Below are 20,348 nucleotides of genomic sequence, written 5' to 3' on the forward strand. Positions count from 1 at the left end.
TTTCATGTATGCAGCATTAATCTCAATGTCTTAAAGCCTGACTGGAGAGAGTTAGGGGTGTATCAACACGCGTTTCTTTAAATGTTATTATCACTAAGCATTTGGAGAGCGCAAAGAAATGCTAACGAAATGTCTTCAAGCCTGACGGAAGAAAAGGTCAACTGTCATCGACTCCAAAAGTGATACATATACAACCATTGGACTCTACCAGCAAGAGGTGTACTAAACCAAGGCCTCCAAGGTTGCAAGATAGCTCTCCTCAAAGCCACCAGACTCCATTAACAAAACAATCATTTTACCTCGCAGAACACGGGACTTGCTGGTCTACCGCTGCCTCATTTCATGTCATAACACACGTTAGTTTGGAACCAAACTAACCCTTTAAAACACCACACAATAACACTAATTTGATGGCAGCGGTAGACCAACAGCTACTCCTGTGTTCTGCGAGGTAAAATTACTGTTTTTGTCAATGAAGTCTGGTGGCTATGAAGAGGGCTTTACAACTGCTGTTTCTGGTTAAACAAAGGATTTTGACAAAAGGTCCATCTCTTGTCATTTTGACACCAAACACATGTAAACGTAGGGCCCAAGTTTGAAAATAACAAAAGCTGTGTCCCAATCCAGGGGCTGAAGGCTGGATTTGAAGGCCGATTGCGTCAGTGCCGGTCGAAGGCTGTCCCAATTCGAAGACTCCTTCAGATGTCCTCCGTTTTCCCGGCTGCGAAGGATCCATCGGGTGCATCCTTCGCGGCCCACTGTATCCCGAGATGTATTGCGTGCCAATTCAAACCGCTGAGGAACACACTTTAAAATGTAAAAGTTTTTGGTTTCAACTTAATCAAATGACAAGTGTGACACATGTTTAAGAAAACGAACGGGGCCCTTGAAACACATTATCCTTAAAATATTAGGTTAACTTACTCAACGTTTTGTGACGCGGTAGACCAGACCGTCTCCTTTCAGTTCGGCTTTAACAATCCACGCAGGCTATGGAGCATCCTCCGTGGACCACCTCCTTCGAAGGCTGCAGCCCCTGGATTGAGACACAGCTAAAGTTTCATTTCATTTCATTTGCATAGAATGCATGTGGTATAAAAAAAATCAGTGGGATGGGAAATTAACTAAGTACCTTTTAGTTTGAGTACTTTTTTAAGTGAGCTACTTTTTACTTTTACTTGAGTACAATTTCAGTGAAGTAACAGGACTTCTACTTGAGTAGAATAATTCAGCACTCTTTACACCTCTGACCAAATGACAGGTAAGCAAAACAGGGAACTCACACTGTAGCGTCGTAGCCAGGGAACACCAAGCAGCCAGGGGGAAGAGGCACACAGGAACCAGGAACGCTGAGGTGATTTCCTGCATTACGACAAGGCTGGCAGGTCAGAGGCAAACAGGGTCGGCAACGGGGAATCAGGCCGAGTGTGAGTGCTGGAAAGTCTTGCATGGAAAGTGAAGAACAATCCGGCAATGAGTGTGAGCGCAGGAGAGGCTTATATACTGGCTTGATTACTGATGAGGAGCAGCTGTGTGCACAGGTGAGCTGATTGAACTAACGAGGTGGGCGTGGCCGGCAGACATGAGGAACAGAGGTGAGGTGAGTGGAAAAATACAGAGAGAGTAGAGCGTCTACAGAGGACTGGTTCGATAAAAAAACGTTTCAAAATGATTTGGCCAAACTCTCAAACTGGTCCAAAATTGTTCACTCTCCAACATCCAGTTTTTTTCTGCAGCAGTTATTCAGCTTTATAAAGTCACACATTACTCCATCTGAAGAGCTGGGACAGAAGCAGCATCTGCTTTCCTCCTTTCTGCACTCATAAGGAAGAAACGTGGGTCTGATAGAATAACAACATACTTTACAATCAGCAGTGAATTAAATAAACGGTACATAGATTTGACAGCATGAAAGAGAGTGTGAGTGCTTTTCCATTGAAATGTTATTCTTCTATAAATAGGTCTTTTTAGTACGAAACATGCGACCTCTGTAGTGCTGACAGACGCCTTTAAAGTGGGCAGTTTGCTCATTGGCTGAAACTTGACGCTCAGGTTTAGTTGACAGCGGTTACAATAGATTCCAATGGTGGCATTCATTCCTGTATCAAATCACTCACGCAGCATAATCTCCTCCAAACATGTCATATTTTTAGCAGGTTTTCTCCAAACGCACCACTTCCATCTCGGGTTACGTGCCGACCCTGCAGCACCATCCCTGATTGCGCTGTAAACCAGACGGATGTAAATGGGCCATACTGTCTCCAAGTGACACCAAGATTCCTCTTTGAAACACGGAAAAGAATCGCTGTCTCGACCACAAACCCCATCATAAATCACTGCATGGCATTTCTGACTGACTCACAAAACAGCAACGTTATAGTGTTTTAAACACTGGCACAAAATCATCAGATAACAGCTTACTTACAAATTGGATTTAAAGGATTTTGGAGCGAAGCCCCACAAGCTTCGGTGGAAGATTTCCAACACAGAGTCTGGGCTCCAATCCAACATCTTTGTATTTTTTTGTCCCTAATTTGTAGACGGACATTCATGCTCGGGTAAGTGAGAGCTGGCACGTGCCGCACAGATCGGATTACTCTCATATTATTTTGAAATGAACACTTTCACATGTAGCTCCCCGATCTCAGATATCAATGTAAACCCTTCCTACACTTGGCTGTATAGCACTGAGGTGCATTATCTTCCTTTAAAGCCACTTGCAGGCCAACAGAGAACATTTAGTATTTATTCTACACCAGGATTAAATAAAGCACAGGGGGATGTGTATGTAAAACTGTGAATTATTATAAGCAAAGAAGGAGAGTATGAGAGTCTGACTCTGAAAACGTTTAAGCTTTCAGAGTCAAAAACAACCTTCCCCGAGACGAATCACACTTGTGTTTTTTCAACATGTAAATTCTGACTTTAAAGCAAGTTTATCGGCGTAAACTGTGAAGGAGCACGGTCAATTAGAGAAGACACAAAATCATGAAGGAGGGAAGGAGTAAAATGTTAAAGATTTTGTGTATTTGTGTGTGTGTGTGTGTGTGTGTGTGTGTGTGTGTGTGTGTGTGAGCATTAAGAGGACGGCCTGTGAGAAGAGAAGAGGATTATCGACACACAGCTAATCTCTTTATTCCACTCAAATCTACATCGCCTCTAAAGAAAAACACTTCCTAACACACTTAGAGCGACGACACACGCAAACAAGTATGTATGATCGACCTGATGATGGTGGAGATGCATATTTATAGGTTTAGACTTACACACACATGCAGACCACACAGGAAAAAACGCACATACATGACGATAATCTGCAAACTTCGGCTGCGGGTTTCACATAACCAACAATATATAATATAAGAGCCGAAAAGGCTTTTTGTGCGTTGTACGCTGCTTTGTTACATCGTGCAAAATTTGTCTGCATGACGAGAAACAGACAGAATTAGTCGACTGTCTTGACTCGATTGACTCCCAAGACAAAGTACGTGGCACGTTCAAGGCCAAAAGAAGTCCAAGCTAACAATGCATAAAGATGGGGGTCGTAATAAGCTGCAAGCATGGAGGAACGTGCAGGCAAACTTTTGGGAGGTACGTCTGGTTTTGTTGACCCGACCAAAAAGTGCATTCAAGTTGAAGGTGAAGCGAAGTCTTGCATGTGTAACTGCAGATTTATTAGCTGCCGACGGCTTCTATCAGCGTACATGCCTAAGCCTCAGCTTGAGCCCCCCAAGAGTAAACACTCGTCTAATCGCTGCTATTGATTGACATAATATGTTTTTGTAAAGGATTCAGTGTCGCACTTTCAACAAGTGGGGGGACTTAAAAGAGGTGAAAAGAGACATGGTGACTTCACTGGTCTTGCAGAGTGTTGTTAACTTTGCGGGCGCGTTCCCAGAAAGTTTGCAAGTTCTGAAAGCAGTCCAAAAAACTCCCCAGCTCCACGAGCGCACTTCCTGCTGATTTCCTGAGAGTCTGCTTGAGGTGCAGACTTCACTGATTTGACCTCTCAAAATGCACTGCAATATGGTGTGACGTTGTTTTCAAATGAATAACTGACTAATTTATTACGAATATGGATGGCACAAATTAAGAACCCTGAACCCAGATGCACACTGGCAACGGGTAAGGTGTCAAAAGAGTGTTTTATACAGAAAAGCTGGTGGGGGCTGGTGAAGGGGTAGCTGGTCCCGGGCCAGAAGGAAGTTGGCAAAATGGAGGACCTGGAGACGAGTAAAGGCGGCAGGCGGCAAAGAACCATGTAAGAAATACGGGCAGGTAAAAAGGCTTAACTTGAGCTGGACTTGCAGCACATAAACAAACCATGTATGGTGCAACAATCCAGCAGGGACTGACTGGTGATTGCTTGATGGCAGGCAGGTGTGCTGATTTGAGATCGAGGGCAGGTGTGCAGAAAGGGAAGGAGACAGGGGAGCAAAGGGGGAGGGGATAACAAAAACACTCCAAGCACTCCTTACTCACACTAAAAACTCTGGCACTATAATTTCCTTCAGAATTAATAAAGTTCTATCTCATGTTATCTTATCATATTATTGTATAGTCTTTAGGCGTCTCTATCAGAGGCCTGTACAGCCATGCAGGCTCACGCCTCACATATTGGATGTGATGACATCACCTATCAGTACATGCAAGCTTAGTTGGTGAGTCCAGAGGGTCCGCCCTCATTTGGTTCAGCCTTTTAGTGCCTATTGTGGGTCAGGATTTGTTATAATGGAGATGGAAAGCATTTCATTTCCTGATGAGGTCAGCAAGTTTTATCAGAAAGCTCCCTCCACACCCAAAGTACACGTTTTTCCTCAGATGTAAAATCAGTGGTGTGAACTCATTAGCTTTACATGAGACCACTGCAAAAATATGTTTTCTCTGGTTCTACTATTCATAGATTTGTGTTTGTGTAAAATTAAATTTTGTTTCGATGTAAACAACATTTCTCCCGACTTCCAAATACAATATTCTCATTGGGGTCTTTTATTTGCAGAAAATAACAACTGGTTAAGAGAACAAAAATAGGCAAAAAAGATGTTTTTCAGAGCTCGAATAATTTAAAGTTCATGTTCATTTTTCAATAACAAAAAAATGTTAAAACTTAGGAAGAGTTCAGAAAATAACATTACGTGGAATAACCTGGTTTTTAATTACAGCTCTCATGCATCTTGGCACCAGCCTTTCACATTGGGTGACATTTTACAACTCTTGGTGCAAAAAGTCGAGCAGCTCGGCCTTACTCGATGGCTTGTAAACATCCATCTTCCTCTTGATCACATTCAGGAGGTTTTTAACGGGGTTCAGATCTGGATTGGGTCATGACATGTAGAGAGAGATGCTGATTTCAGGAACATTTGGAGTGGTCTCCTCATTTTTTCCGGAGCTGTATAAATAGAAAATACAAATTTGCTTTGTGTTCAGTCTGAACACAACTTAAGAGGATTTACAGCCATCATGCTAATTGTGGCGTTGCTAATAATGCAAGCCAGTAATTACCTTTATTGAACAAACCGCTAATGCAACCATTGTTTCACTGAGGACATCATTGTAATTAATTTGGTTTTACTTTGACAAAATAATAAACGTGTGTCATCTTTTAATAACTGCTTAAGTTGTTTTCATTTTTGATCCCTTTGTCTTCTCCTAGCTGAGTGAAGGAAGCATTCAAAACCCTTCAGTGAGATCACTCATGTGGCTTTGTTTAATCAAAAGAGCTGTTTGCAGATTGTTTTTCTTCTGGCTTCGAGTGTGTAATGTGAAGTGGAGAAGGGCAGGGTTTCCTGCAGCGTCGGGCCTTGGCAGGGCGGTGGCAAATCACGGTGGATGTGAGGGATTGTGTCATGTCGTATTTTGCAAAATCAGACGCGTAAACCTTCATTAAATTACTTTTACATTGGAGTGATTTAGTTCTGTAAAAAAGTTTGTTTATACACACACACTCACACATACAGGCCCTCAGCTCAGTCTCCTCCTTCCTGGGGTCTGTAACACGTGAGGAATCATCCTGCTCCTGTTTATGTGAATGAGATTGGAGATAAACAGGGTCACCTGAAACGACATCTTGCATTGGTTTTTATTAAATTTAAACATACACACCATACGCACAGACGCACTGTAAATACACCCACACTCCCTCTGTCACTCAGAGAGTCCAGATTATGTTTCATGACTCACTCTGATAATCAAGCTGTGTAATTATCAGCCTCCAGCCTTTTTGTTTAACCCCACACTTTACAGCACAGCTCATGTAATGTATGTACGCACATTAAAAACTCTTCTCTATGCATTTGAACCACCTTCTCTTTCACTCTCTCAGACCAGTACTGAACCAAAGCTCTCCCAGAATTCACAGCTGGACGTGTGATGTAATACTGAAGAATTGATTGTTGCACAAATCATGTTCTTACAACACATTTAATTTCACTTTATTGCAACATTTGGATGTTATCTCTTTGTTCCAACACCAGTAATGCTCATGATTAATGATCACTTTTGTTATATTCGCTACAATTTTAAAGGCTGAACTCTTAAATGCATCTGTTATCAAGCGATTGGAGAAGCTAATTTTAAGCCTGTGTCTTCTGCTGTGTGTTACATGTCACCACACAACATGCACAACAGAAGAAGTGAAATAATTATCCTCTGTGTATTCAGACTCTAAAGCTCCATCCCTCCAGTTTCCTCAAGTTATTTGTGTTTTGCTTGTTGTGCTCAGTTTTATTTTTTGCATTTTGTTGCATCATAGCCCAACATGTAGCAAGAAACAGGAGGATAACCAGTGAAACCAGCAGGGCTACATACTGGTGCACAGTGGTGGAATGGAAACAGAAACAAATATAACACACACCACCTCTCAGTGAAATGTTTCCTGTCACAGTTTCTGTATACATTCTGTCTGATTAATTTTACCCCAAACTGTAAAGCAAATAAAAAGAAGCAAATGTTATGAATGCACATGTTGTTTTGCTTCTTTTTTCAGTTTGTGAAACGTATCCTTTTACAGCTCTGCCAAAAACCAGCAGGCCACTGTACCGCTGAGCAGCAGCTGCAGAATCATTTCTGTGGTAATGCTGCCCCCTCCTGGAGAAGTCTGTCATTGCATCTGTGGGTCTAACGGTCACAGTGAGTCGGTCCTCAGTGCAGTGTTTCAGAAACAAAGGTTATTTAGGCAGTGGGAGATTCTCTTCATATTTCTCACACATGAATCCTCTTTGTGTACTTATTAGTTAGTTATAAGTTTGTAGCCCTCATTGCATGTAAAAATAATAGTGTTAACTAAGTCCTTTAAAATAGAAGACAGGGTCTTATTATTTATTAATGCTGAACTCTATCACTACTGTATCCTTCAGTTATGGTATTAAGAAAGGAATTTGCAATTGGTTGGTAATTTTACTGTAACAAAAATAGGTCTACAGGGAGAATATTTATTAATGTATCGCACCTTTAAGTACAACTTTGCCCTGTATTTTGCATTTTTTGCTACTTGTACTCCACTAGTTTTATGTGATATTTCTGCAGATTCAGATAATTATGTTAACGTCATAAAGCTAGTGGTGCGTCAGACGCAGAGGCCCAGTGCTCTTCTATCTATCTATCTATCTATCTATCTATCCATCATAAGAACATGATCATAAGAATGCCAGCAGATAAAATAGAGGAAATAAGCTCCACCTTTACCAGCCACAACATTAAAGTGATGCTTTGACATGAATACATATAAAATCATAACCCAGAGATGTGACATACATTATTCTGAAATGGCCATTTTACATACTGAGTACTTTTAGCTCTTTGACAATATTACTACGATCATGCTTTTTTTTTTTTTTTTACGTTTAAGAAAATAATTGATTGCTGGACCTTTACTTGTAACACAGTATTTCTACAAAGTGGTTTTGCTACTTAAACTTAAATAAATGATCTGCTTACCACTGAAAGCAGATGATGTGGTAGTTACATTATAAAGATAACAGAGAGGTTAAAGAACAAACAGACTGAACTGAGTAGCTTTCCGTGTACAGGCTTCCCCACTGCCTACAGTCTCTCACTATTCTTGTAAATGACTTTTCACTTCATTGTGGCAAAAATTATAGAATTTATAATTGAAATCATACGTATTTTTTCTTGTCATGAGCTGGGTTATAAGGGTTTTCTCTATCACAGGAGAGCATGTGTGAGTCTCTGCTCTGATGTTTTTCTCCTTTAGGATTGTTCCTTTAGAACATCTGAGGAAAGTGAACCTCGAGAACCTCTTTAAGGTTGTGAGGAACTAACACCAACACAAATGTGATGATAACTAAAGGAAAAACAAAAAATATACCTGAAGTGTGATGGTAGTTGCTTAAGCTGGTTACCAGTGAGTGTTTAAGGGCGTATTTTATTATTTGCGTTCCTATAGATCATGTGGTCTGAAAATCCACATGTATGTTCTTCTTCAGTCAGATGTACGTCTCTGTCGTTTTGTTTGTTTGTCTGTGTGTCCGCCTGCTGTCTGACCTCCAACTGTGCTGTGTTCGGGCCATTGCAGGTCATCACTCATGATGTCACAGCTCCAGGAAGTTCAAAGATCACACTCTGACCTCACAGGAAACCTGGAAGACAGACACTCGCTACGTCTGACACTCACACACACACAGCTCAAATGGAGTGCAATCAGAGGTGATCAGACATTATCAATGAGTTCGTCTGAGACCTGGAGGCACAAACACATGGCTGCCTGTGAACTCAACTACCCATCAGGCCTAAAAATAGATTTCAAGAGGTCTTCTCGAAGACTGAAGCTGTGCTGGTGTTTCCTGGAGATTGTTGCCTTTAATTTTGGAACATTTACAATGAAAATATTTCAAATGGTGAGAATGTTTCTGCAACATCTCATTCATGAATTGTAAAATCACTACAGCTCCAGAGTTATGAATTAAGTTATTCACAAGAGTAATCTGTCCCTTTGAAATTAGTGTGAAAATGTGTATTTGAACCCATTAACATTAAAGTAATAATGTTGAAGATTTTCATTTAAATAAATGTCTGTTAAGTCACTATCTAATGCCGAATGAGGTAACACAATGGTGATTGAGCCGATGGCCCACTGATGAAAGCCTTAGCACTTGCAGTATTACAGACTGGGTGTCTGTGGTGACTTTCACAGAAAAAATTACAAGCGGCGCCCAGTTAGTGACGTGTTTTCCATCAGCCAGCAGTGGTTGGTCTGCCAGAGAGGGTAGGCGGAGCTAAGCGGCTGCTTTTCCAGTCTCTGCAAGTGTTGCGAGTAAACAGTAATCTACTATGGCTGAACAAACAAAGAAAAGATCGATGACTACAGATACAACTTCAAAAATAAGTGAAAATCCAAAGAAAAAGAAACAAATTGGACGCTCAGATGAAGGCAAACAGTCTAAAAAGGAAAGCGACCGTCAGCGAGGAAAATCAAGTTACAACCGGAGCCAACCGTGGACGTCACACATGAGACACTGTTTGGATATCTGGGAAGCGGGCTCCCGCAATAACCACTTATCGCCATAGGTGCCGTCAAAGGGAATGAAACTAAGATCTTTGAGATTAGCACTTTGAGCTGTGATAAATAATATTTAGTAATCAACTTAAAAGCTCAAAGTTAAGCTTTATATTTGGGAGGCAAAAATAAAACACCAATTAAACACTACTTTGAATTTGATGACTTTTATTTTGTAGGCACTTTTAATTCACACAAAGAAAAAAACGGTGGAAAAGCTAAGGAAAAAGTCACATCCTTTTCATTATCATTATGTTCATGTGTTTGTGGTTTCTGTACAGAAGAAAAGCACTACTGCAGATTTCTTACAAGCCTGTGGAGTTCCTGAAGCGAGCCATTTCAATTCAAACCCAGTTCAAGTGCAGTCCTGCCTTCTGAAAGGCAGCCATGTCTCACAGTTAAATCCATACCCTACGTCTCTGAGAGTCTGTGGGTTTTAGAAAATGCACCATGATGCAAGTCGGAGTAAACAGTATTCCTGTGTAACAGATTGCAAACAGCAGAAAAATAAGAGCATGTAAAAAAGCCTAAGCCTTCTGTTCTGGGAAGCATCCACCCTGCTGAGGTGCCCTTGAATCTGATCATCCGAGAAGGGCTGCAATAATATCACCTACGCTTTTAAATAATTCCCATAATGCTGGAAAGGTAAAGGCTCCATGGTCTGTTGAAAACTCATATGATGGCTGCCAGCTCAGTAAAAACCCTTCTGCAGATCAGACAAGCACATTTGGTGTGTGTTCTTGTAAAACTCATTCAGTGTTTCACCTGTACACGCTTTTCTCAATACTCTTAATAATGATCTTTACTGTGAATTTAGGACTATCTGATGCTAGAAATGCCTGGAATTATACTACAGAATGTCTGCCCTAGTATATTTATTTATGTGCACTGGACACATCTTAATCTTTAAAAAGAACAGGCCCTATTTGACTCCTATCAGCAGCATGCAACATCGACAAGTACGAGCAAGAAGGGGGAGAAGGAAGGACAGCAAGAATCACAAAGGGACAGGCGTGGGAATTTAAGCTGTTCTTAGCTTCTCAGTGCTACAGTGAGGGAATGAGAGAATGAAGGGCAGAATGTACAGGACGAGATTATACAGACGGGGACAGAGAGGTTATTGTTTTTCAGTCCTTCACGAGCTCTTGTCTTCAAAGTAGGTCTGTTCGATGCGTCTGCAGAAAGACAGCAGGTTGCTGTAGCTCTTGATCCTCTCGGCCAGCTCACTGCTGGTGAGCCTGGTGGTCAGTATAGTGAAGAGGTGACCGAACACCAACGCGTCCAGTTCTGTAGGTCTGTAACACACACACACACACACACACACACACACACACACACACACACACACTTTGTTACTGCTGGAATCTGCTGGTAAAGTTTGTTTCGTTTTAAAAACTGTATATTTTAATTCAATTATTTTACAGAGCCTCTCCTTCCTCCTGAAATGAACAAGCCGTTTTGCCATTCAAAGGTCAGACCTAAGCCACGATTGGCTGACAGTATTTGGAGTGACTGCATAGCCCCTCCCCCAGGCGTCCAATCCCACGTGGGGGAGCGGCCGCACTGCACTGTCACTCCGGTTATTCAGCCTTATATGTACGAGCCAGAATGGGACCCTGATTGGGATGGGGGATACACCGGAGCAAGTGCAGCAACCCAGGAGTTCTCAGGAGGTATCGGACTGGTAAGTTGGCAGCCTGAGGTGAATGACGCTAAATGACAATTGGTCGATTTCAGCGAAAGCAAGGTTCTCAGTAGAAACCCGCAGCTGTTCTGAACGGCCCATTTCAGAGGCGACCTTTTTAAAAATGTCATCCTGGAAAAACATGGAATTATGTGGTTTTCACTTTTTCACTGTGAACAATAAACACCCGAAAATGTGAAACCCGAAAAATATGAGAATATCCATTCAAAAGATATGGCCCCTTTGAGATGTATTGAATACAGTCAAAACCTGCACACATCTGTGCTTATATTTAGAAGTGTCCTTTCTGCCAATCATATTATAAACTTATTTCACTTAACTTTAAATAAGTCAGAACTGAAAGGTTAAAAGAAGCCGAGAAATTAACATGCAATTCATTTCAAACATTGGCCCTTTCTCCTTACTATATGATCTAAACCACTCTTGGACTCAAAGGAGGTCATTACATTGTTAGACCACTAGGTGGTGCTGAAGAAAAAGCTGGACGTGCGACCGAACACTTCTTTCTCTTTCCACTTCAAACACTACAAGGTCAGCTTTAGAGCAAAATCTGCAGTGACTCAGCATATTGCTAAAGTGCAGCAATGTTTCACCTGATGATGCCAGACTAATGCTGTTCTGTTATTCAGCTGCTATGACTGACATACAGTCAGATGCACATACAGATACTTACTGTTTATTAAAGAAGTATGGTTGTGTTCCCAGCCTCTGAGAGAGAGCCTGGCAGCACTGACTCACATCCTCATAAACCTGAAACACATCCGAGGACAAAAAACGTTTTTGTGAATTTATGTCAACACTTTGTGAGATTAAAGAATCATAAACAGTATCTAGGATACCATGACATTGTTTATAAGGCACGCAAAACTTTATTGCCAGGTGGTCACTAACCTGCTCCAGGGTTTTCCCTCCCCAGCCGATGGCGTTCATCTTCCTGCGAACCTCCCACTGCTTCTGATAGGAGAGGATGTTACAGAGGGGCCACGAGTACGGACTGCTGTACCTGGGACGCGAGATCTACACAGAACACATTCATGTGTTTAAAAGACAATGAATACACACTGCAAGATCTTTTTATTTTATTAATGGAAAGACAATTAGACACACCTCAGCAGCTGTAGCGTCATCACACCACTGGACGTACAACTGAAGAGAAAAGAAGAGGACACATGGACGAGAAGCGTTCAGGTTAACCGAACAAAATGTTGCTTCAGCCATTTGTGTTTTATCATCTGTCAGGGAGCGTGTGTGTGAATGTGTTTGTGTGTACCTCAGCAGTAAGCAGCATGTTGTTAACCAGCTCCATGTACGCCTTCATTTCAGCTCTCTGAACATCATCCAAGCCATCGCTCAGAGAATGACCCTGAGAAACCAAACGCACACACAGATTTTCATTCATGTAAAATAAATGCTGTATTTAAACTTATGTATATAATAAGAACGTACAAGTGATTTCCTATTATGTGTCTCTGAGCATCAAGAAAGCTGAGATCAAAACGTGTAAAAACTTGGATATGCGTGTTACACACCTTAGCTTTTGTGAATTGTACTATCGGCCCCAGTTCTGACACCACCTGATTCCCTACGTGGATGAAAGGAATCTTACCTACAGAGAGACAAAAACACACAGGGGAGGGAGAACATTATGAATCAGTACTGTAACTCTTAAAAGGAGCAACCCCAGCACCTAAAACCACAAAAGTTCAGTAGTGAGAGGGACCTTCTGCTGCACTGTGTTTTCACCTGCATCTAGGCACAATCTGTATACAAAACATTAAAACAGAGCAGGCTACAAAGAGTGAGAGGTATATACAAGTCACAAATAACACTGAATTTGCAATAAAGGATTGCTGGCCTACTCATAGCACAATACCCAATGGCAGAGTAAATCTACCTATGCAGCAGAATGTATACTAACCAGAAGGTGACATGTATTCAGCATTTGCTTTGCAAACCACCAGCACCGGTAGACCGCACATCCTGAGGTAAGCCTATAAGAAATACAGGACAGGGTCCGTTTGAGCTGAAGATATGGAATCAGATATGGAAAAACATACACACACAACATTGAAAAAACTCATCTATTGAATAATGTACTCATTCAAGGAGGGATATCATGCATGCAAAAATAAGTCCGCACAGAAAAATGCAGATGCTAAGACTGCACAATTAATCTAAATGTAATTTAATACACAATTGAATTGAATCAAATCGCAATTGTGTCATCCTTCAAAACGCACACAAACAAAACCTTACCTGAACAGCAAGAGATGAGGCACAGTCTGACAGCAGAATCTGATCCTCTGTAAAATAAACAAGTAATGTAAACAAACACATTAATAGCCATATCTCAACAGTAAAAATTCATATTGTTTCTCCATTTCAGACAAGCTCTCACTTACCCTTCAGCGGTTGGTACAAGGTTGCAGTTTCAGGCCAAGGCTCAGCAGCTGTCAAAGACAAATACAAATACGACACACAAACAGACACACAGACATAAAAATTATAAATTGTCGTATCTAAATGTTATGTTGCTTGAGAATATACCATTAAACAGTCTTATATTTAATTGTGCAATACATTGATAGTTAGATTAATGCTTGCGTAATAAAAGCTAACTTTATACTAACAGACACGCCCCCATACAGGCACAAACACTATACTGCATAGAGTAATGTCTGAAATGCAAACCCATTTCAGACATTACTCAAACACGCTAATTGGACGAATGATGAAAATACAAACCCTATAAAAAGACAAGTAACTTATAAGCAACATTTCAGCAGGTTTTACATTCATGCCAGCTGTGTTTAAAGTCATAAAAACACGATGCTCCTTTTTGGAGTGTAGGTACATTCCGTTCAACTCCACACAACCCGTGTAAAAATCCAAAATGACAGATTATTTCATCTCTTCCAAAATGTAGTTCTGCTCAGTGACACTGTGCTCACCACTGTCCCTGGTGGCTTCATGTTGTATTACAACAACCCATAGCTCTGCGTTATTATTGCTGTAACATAGCTTCCAGCCACCAGTGGCAGCACTGAGCAGAACAGTGCCGAGAAACAGTCCGTGTTCAGCGAGGAAGATGTTTTCCGCCATCTTGGCTCCTGCATGGACGGTTGAATTTCATTTAACACAGATGTACTCCATGGGAGTAAGTCGTGTTTTTGGAACTCAACACAAAGCTGACATCGCCTTGAATCCGCTTGAACTATTCCCACTTGAATTTGCTGTCGTCCCCTTGGTGTGTATCATCAAAATCATCCGAGCAAACGACATGATTGGCAATTTATTCCTGCACTTGGAGCAAGACTGGTGTAGCCGTCTAGGACACGAAGTCAGTGTACCAGTCCTGTGTAAGAACTTGTCCAGACAATCTATTCTTTACTAAATAAATAGAAAGGGTAAACAAGGACAGCAATATATCCAGTTATTATGAGCAGCGCTGCTGCGCTTAATGGCACTTAACGGCAATCAACGAACGTTCAGGGAAAGCAGCTTGACTGGAAACGTTAGCTTGCTAAAGCTAGCTTAACATTCAATAACAGCAGCCGTGGGGTTAAATCTACACGTTACCTGCCATCTGCGACACGAACGCCTCTGCCGCAAGAGACATTGTTGTGTTGTAAATTCCCAATCGCTAAATAATACTTTTTTGAGAGATGAGGCCAATTCCACTGTATGCAAGTTTAAGGACAAGCGCTTGTTCTACAGTCACCGAGACCGTCCGTCCCCGATAAACGTCCGCCGAGGAGCAAATGTAACTCCGAATTTTTTGTTCCGCTTTACAACAGTCCGCTGTGAAGGTGTTTTGAACATCCAAAACCTTTCATTATATACAAGCCTGTCTATTGGTGCAGTGGTATAACGTGTACATTTCACAACAGTCTGTAGTGCGTTAACAATGTAAACAAGCGGACACGGTTGAGAAAATGGGGGAAATACTCATAATAGTACAATGTAAATGCTAAAACACTTTATCATAATAGTTAATTTGCTGTAAGTCTATTAGGGTTAATCAATCGTATTACTCGTTGTCTTAACAAATGAGACGTTTAACTTATCACAAAGAGCATATTACCATTTAATATGTTTCCCCTATGTAAGAAAAACTCTGAACTAAATCCTAATCTATTTCTCTCACAGGCTGCAGTACCCAGCAACACCAGACGGGGGTGTCCCTGCTTCACCACAGTGCTACTACAGTGATAAGGCAGGTTGGTGTGATGTAAAGTGGCCTGCATTCATAACGTCCACCAAGCACAAACCCACCTCGGACATTATATTATATGATTAAAAAATACAAAGAGTACAATGCACATTATACAATTAATGGGGCAATATATCCTATTTAGTTTCCACTAGCCTATATTATGAAGAAGCAAAACCTGTAGCAGTATGCCTGTAGCATAATGATATGTGATTAAAACGTCCATATTGTCAGTGAGCATATTCACAAATGTTTTTAATAGTTCTATAAACATTTTTATATAGACTTGATAGTAAACTTAGTATATGCACAACCTGAGATGCTAGTGATAAATTTGAGCTTTTTTGTTTGTTTTGATTTACTTAATATCCATATCAAAAGTAAAATATCCCTCAGTTTTTGAAAGTTGTCTCGAATTGCAGACCTCTGGAAGCTCTTCATTTGTCACTGAATATTTGGGTTTTGTTGGCTTGACTGCTCCGCTCTGTGGTGGATCTCCAGCATGTGATAGATATTCCGTGTCAGCCCCTTTCCTGCACATTTAACCGCGTCTCGACCGGAAGCCACCGATTATTGCCTCTCATTTCCCTTACATCCCACCGCACACACAAATACAGACACACTCAAACACAAGAAGACAGTGAAAGATGATGTCGTTCACCTTAAATAGCCCATGCAGTCCCTGCGCTGTGCGTAAACAGCGCGTAAAAAGCGCATAGAAGTAATACAATTCTCAAAGTGGCTAAGACCATTTTGGCGTTTATAGACAATATTTTATTAAAAGCCAATTTATTTGTGCAATCACAGTCATGTCACAGTCATGGCGTTTTACAATTCAGTAATTATATAAAACACACATAGTACCTTCTTTATAGAAATAACGCACCTTTTGTGCAGAATATTTTGCCACCAACACATGGTGTTCTTTGACTATCCGATATCTTGGCTAAAGACAAAAAGCTGTCTCTCTAATGATTGAACGTTAAGGATCACAGTTTATCCGGCGAATAATTCGGAGCACATTTTAAATGCCCCTCAGGGGGAAAAATCCTCACATGAACAAGCTTCGCTGTTGAGACATCACGGACTAGTTATTTGTCTTGGCTCACCTGAAGCAGGCTTACGCTGCGTTAAATTATGACTGTAACAAAGATCGTAAATGGTACTGAGAATTTAATCATATTTTCCAGGATATATGTGTGTAATTAAAGTGGGGAGATTTTTTTTTTTTAAGCATAAAAAAATATATATTATGAATTGCTATTTCTTTCATAAATCATGTTTGGAGTGTGTCTACGTCACTTCCGTTCATCCCCTCTCACCATCTCGTCACCCTCCGACTAAAACCAATCTATCCTCAGTTTAAGCACGCTCACACATATACAGATGCTGTGTGTGTGTGTGTGTGTGTGTGTGTGTGTGTGTGTGTGTGTGTGTGTGCGTGCGTGCGTGACAGCCCATGACAGAGAAACATCGCATTTTTCAACATTTTTTAATTTTTATCAAGTATCAAAACATTTCCACATATAAAAATCTTACACGAAGAGTTTTTTTTCCTTTTTCAATTATGAACACATACAAAAAAAAGAAAGGAGATGACGGTGCTACAGAGAATAAAATATGCTTCTAAATAATACAAATAGAAATAAGTACTGACGTATAGGCTATAACAGAACTCAATAGCATATTAAACTGGAATCAAAGAGAACACATTCTTTGAAAAAGCAACACTATGAAGTTTCAGAGAGGATCAAACAATAAACGTTTCAAAAAGTTCTGTATGTTAAAACCCTGTAACCCTGAGAAAATGTTGGATTTACAGTCAGCGTCGTGCATTAAAAAACTGTACCTCCAATTTGGCTGTTTTTTTATTACTTATTCCCACAATTGTACAAATGTGTGACTTTCTCTCTAAATTATTTTGTAAAAAGTTCCTTTGGAGATAAAAATTCTGCACGGTATGGCTACGTATCCTAGTAAATATGCATTGTTTTGGATGCTCGTAAAGGTACAAAATAAATGCTAGAACATTATTTATACAAGTCGGCCGCAGAGCAATTTGGTTTATTGTTTTTGCCCCTTTTTAAGCGCCAGTATGTGGAAACAACGTTTTGGTAATGTGCATATTCATAAGTTAGGCTATTTTATCTAGCTATAATAAAACCCTGTGTTATGTTTACCCTGTAGAAATAAAAACCCTGTTTTCTCCAAAAGACATAATTTCTTCTCCCTCACGGTAGATGCAACTAACCGGCATCTTTAATGTCGGCACTCAAAAAAATGAAACGCCCAAATTTCCCCGGAATGATGTCAGACCGTCTACAAGCAGGAAGTGAACGTAAATGTAAGACCCAAAGACATTCATTAGGCTAATACATTAAATATCAGTCTAAACTGAATGCACCCTCTTTAACAGAAGGGTTTAAATGAAAAATAACGTAAAATACATTAATGAATTTATAAAGCCATATGTAGGCCTGTAGACGGGTAGCCTGTAGTTTTAAAGCAGTTTAGAAGTGTTTCAGTTCACTGCAGTCACCCTGGTTCTGTTAATCAGTTTTGGAGAGTGAAGGTGCAAACATGGCGGCCAAACTCAGCTCCCACCACCCTGTGTTCACACGGTTATCACCGCCTTCACGTTCGTGTCGCTGCCGCTGCCGCTGCTGCTGCTGCTGCTGTTGTTTTTGTTGTTGTCCGTGGTTTTCTTGTTTTTGCTCCGTCCTTTGGTGTTCGGCAGCTTGTTGTCTTTCTTCCAGCGCATGCGCCGGTTCTGAAACCAAACCTTCACCTGCCGCTCGGACAGGCAGAGCGTGTGGGCCACCTCGACGCGGCGGCGGCGCGTGAGGTAGCGGCTGAAATGGAACTCCTTCTCGAGCTCCAGAACCTGCTGGCGCGTGTAGGCCGTCCGTAGCCGCTTTGGTTCCGGCCCCACGTGGTTCGGATTTACTGTAAGAAATAAAAGAGAGAGGGAGAATTAAAGCGAGGTTATTTGGTATTTTAATTTACATTTAATTTTAGCCTACCCTATGTTATGTTATTTATCATCATTATTATATTAAACATTAAAATGCTTTTATTGTTATCAGGAAATTAAGCTTAACAAAATTGAATTAGGCTGAAAGACTTATTTGAAATCTGATTTTAATCTTAATGAAAAAGTACTGCAGTTATGATCATTAAACAATTTAAATTGCTGTCCATTTGTGGCTGACTGGGAAGACGTCCAAGAAACAACTTTTACTTTTAACCTGCAGCTTTTTGTTCAGCCGCAGCGTCGGACACACCAGAGACACACAATTTCACGCGCGGACACACACGCACACACGCACACACACACACACACACACACACACACACACACACACACGCACACACACACACACACACACACACACACACACACACACACACACGCACGCTGTGGCAGGGCCATAAAACTTTATAGGGGTTGTAATTCTCCCTGACTCTCACTGAGATCATAAATAACTCGACAACAAAAAACGGTGCTCGCAAATGGACAAAACACTAGAAAGAAAGAAAGAAAGAAAGAAAGAAAGAGAAAGAAAGAAAGAAAGAAGCAAGCAAGCAAGCAGAGATGGAAAGAGAGACAGAAGACAGTGTTTGCCTGGCAGACGAGAAACGTAAACATTGAAATCAGGCAGATTTAAAATGATGGAGAGACATTGCATTAAAGATAGAAAGATTTAAATCTTCAGGCTGTCTCACCATGCGCGATGTGCACCTTCTTCATCCACGGGTAGACAACAATAGGCGGCTTCTCCTTCCCCTGGCAGGCCGTCTTCCTCTGCACCTGAGCGGGCTTTGCGCAGGTCATCCAGGCCTGGCACTGCAGGTCACCCACGGGGTACCTCTCCTTACCGGGTGCGTCTGTCTCCCTGTATCCGGGGAATGGCGCACCTTGGTGCTGCGCGTGCTCCTCTCCATCCTCTCGGTGGTGCCCCTGCAAAGAGTGTTGATAGCCGGTTTGTTGTGCTGTGTACGGAGGAGGCGGAGGGGGCTGCACGGGCTGGTATCCCCCTCCATAAGTACCACTGTCCTGAGGGTTGTTGTAATACCCCCCTTGGTCACTAAAATTACTGTAATCTTCTTCACAAGGCGGGAACTGCGGCTCAGCATATTTACAGCTCACCACGTAGGACTCCATGATTGATTTATAGCGAGGCTGGTAGGAGAATACTAATTTTTCTTTCTCTCCCCTCTCTCTGTCTCTTTTTCCCCCTCTGGCATCAAGCCATCCTGCGGCTGTCAAATAGACGGACGGCCGCGCGGGTCACGTGACCCTGCGGCTAGCCAATGAGAGGCAGCACTCTGGGTTGTTTATGTCCGACGTAATGGGATAATTTGGAGGAAAAAAATGTTCATTATGGGGCTAATGAAGTTTCGCTGGCGTGGAAAAATGGTTAAGAATAAGTGATTGTAGACTTTAGAATAACGTTTAAAATCCTCTCTGCATTTTACAAGTCTAATTATCCCTTTTATTTATTTATTTATTTATTTATTTATTTATTCATTTATTTATTTGACAGAAAATATCCTATATATCTTTCTATCTATCTATCCATCTATCTATCTATCTATCTATCTATCTAATCTTGTCTCTTCATCCCCCCTCCTCGCCCCTCCCACACAGCACCCATTGAAAACGCACCGTGGACTGTAGATTTATGACTTTTGCCTGAATGACTTTTACCCCCACACAGATGGCCGGAGCTGAAAAATTAATCTGGCCCATATTGAGCGATGGCCCGGCCATATTTGGCCTTGTGTGGCGGGTCAAAAGGATGGACAACAAAACATGGCCGGTCAGAAAGGGCCTCCAATAAAAAGAATAGGCATAAAAGGTTCCCAGACAGTGACTAGTAGTTGGCTTTGTTTGGCCCTGGGGTCAGCTCGAG

At 41.3% G+C, this 20,348-nt stretch overlaps 2 protein-coding genes across 2 annotated transcripts; both read right to left on the reverse strand.

The window, feature by feature from the left end:
- Positions 1-9,687: 9,687 nt before the first annotated feature.
- Positions 9,688-14,952, reverse strand: mtx2 (metaxin 2). The gene is made up of 10 exons (XM_069658656.1): positions 14,799-14,952; positions 13,622-13,669; positions 13,476-13,522; positions 13,138-13,210; positions 12,749-12,825; positions 12,490-12,582; positions 12,327-12,365; positions 12,111-12,236; positions 11,893-11,969; positions 9,688-10,809 (listed from the first exon to the last, which is right to left on the reverse strand). Exons 1-10 carry the CDS (start codon positions 14,836-14,838, stop codon positions 10,650-10,652), a joined length of 780 nt encoding a protein of 259 aa, XP_069514757.1. The 5' UTR covers positions 14,839-14,952; the 3' UTR covers positions 9,688-10,649.
- Positions 14,953-18,046: 3,094 nt separating this feature from the next.
- On the reverse strand, positions 18,047-19,597 carry LOC138588907 (homeobox protein Hox-D4b-like). The gene is made up of 2 exons (XM_069659156.1): positions 19,159-19,597; positions 18,047-18,378 (listed from the first exon to the last, which is right to left on the reverse strand). The coding sequence occupies exons 1-2, from the start codon at positions 19,595-19,597 to the stop codon at positions 18,047-18,049; spliced, it is 771 nt and encodes a 256-aa protein (XP_069515257.1).
- Positions 19,598-20,348: the final 751 nt, after the last annotated feature.

The sequence above is a fragment of the Semicossyphus pulcher genome, unplaced genomic scaffold, assembly GCF_022749685.1.
Source record: "Semicossyphus pulcher isolate SPU_LCO1_2020_fin unplaced genomic scaffold, fSemPul1.0.p SCAF_12, whole genome shotgun sequence".
Classification (NCBI taxonomy): Eukaryota; Metazoa; Chordata; class Actinopteri; order Labriformes; family Labridae; genus Semicossyphus; species Semicossyphus pulcher.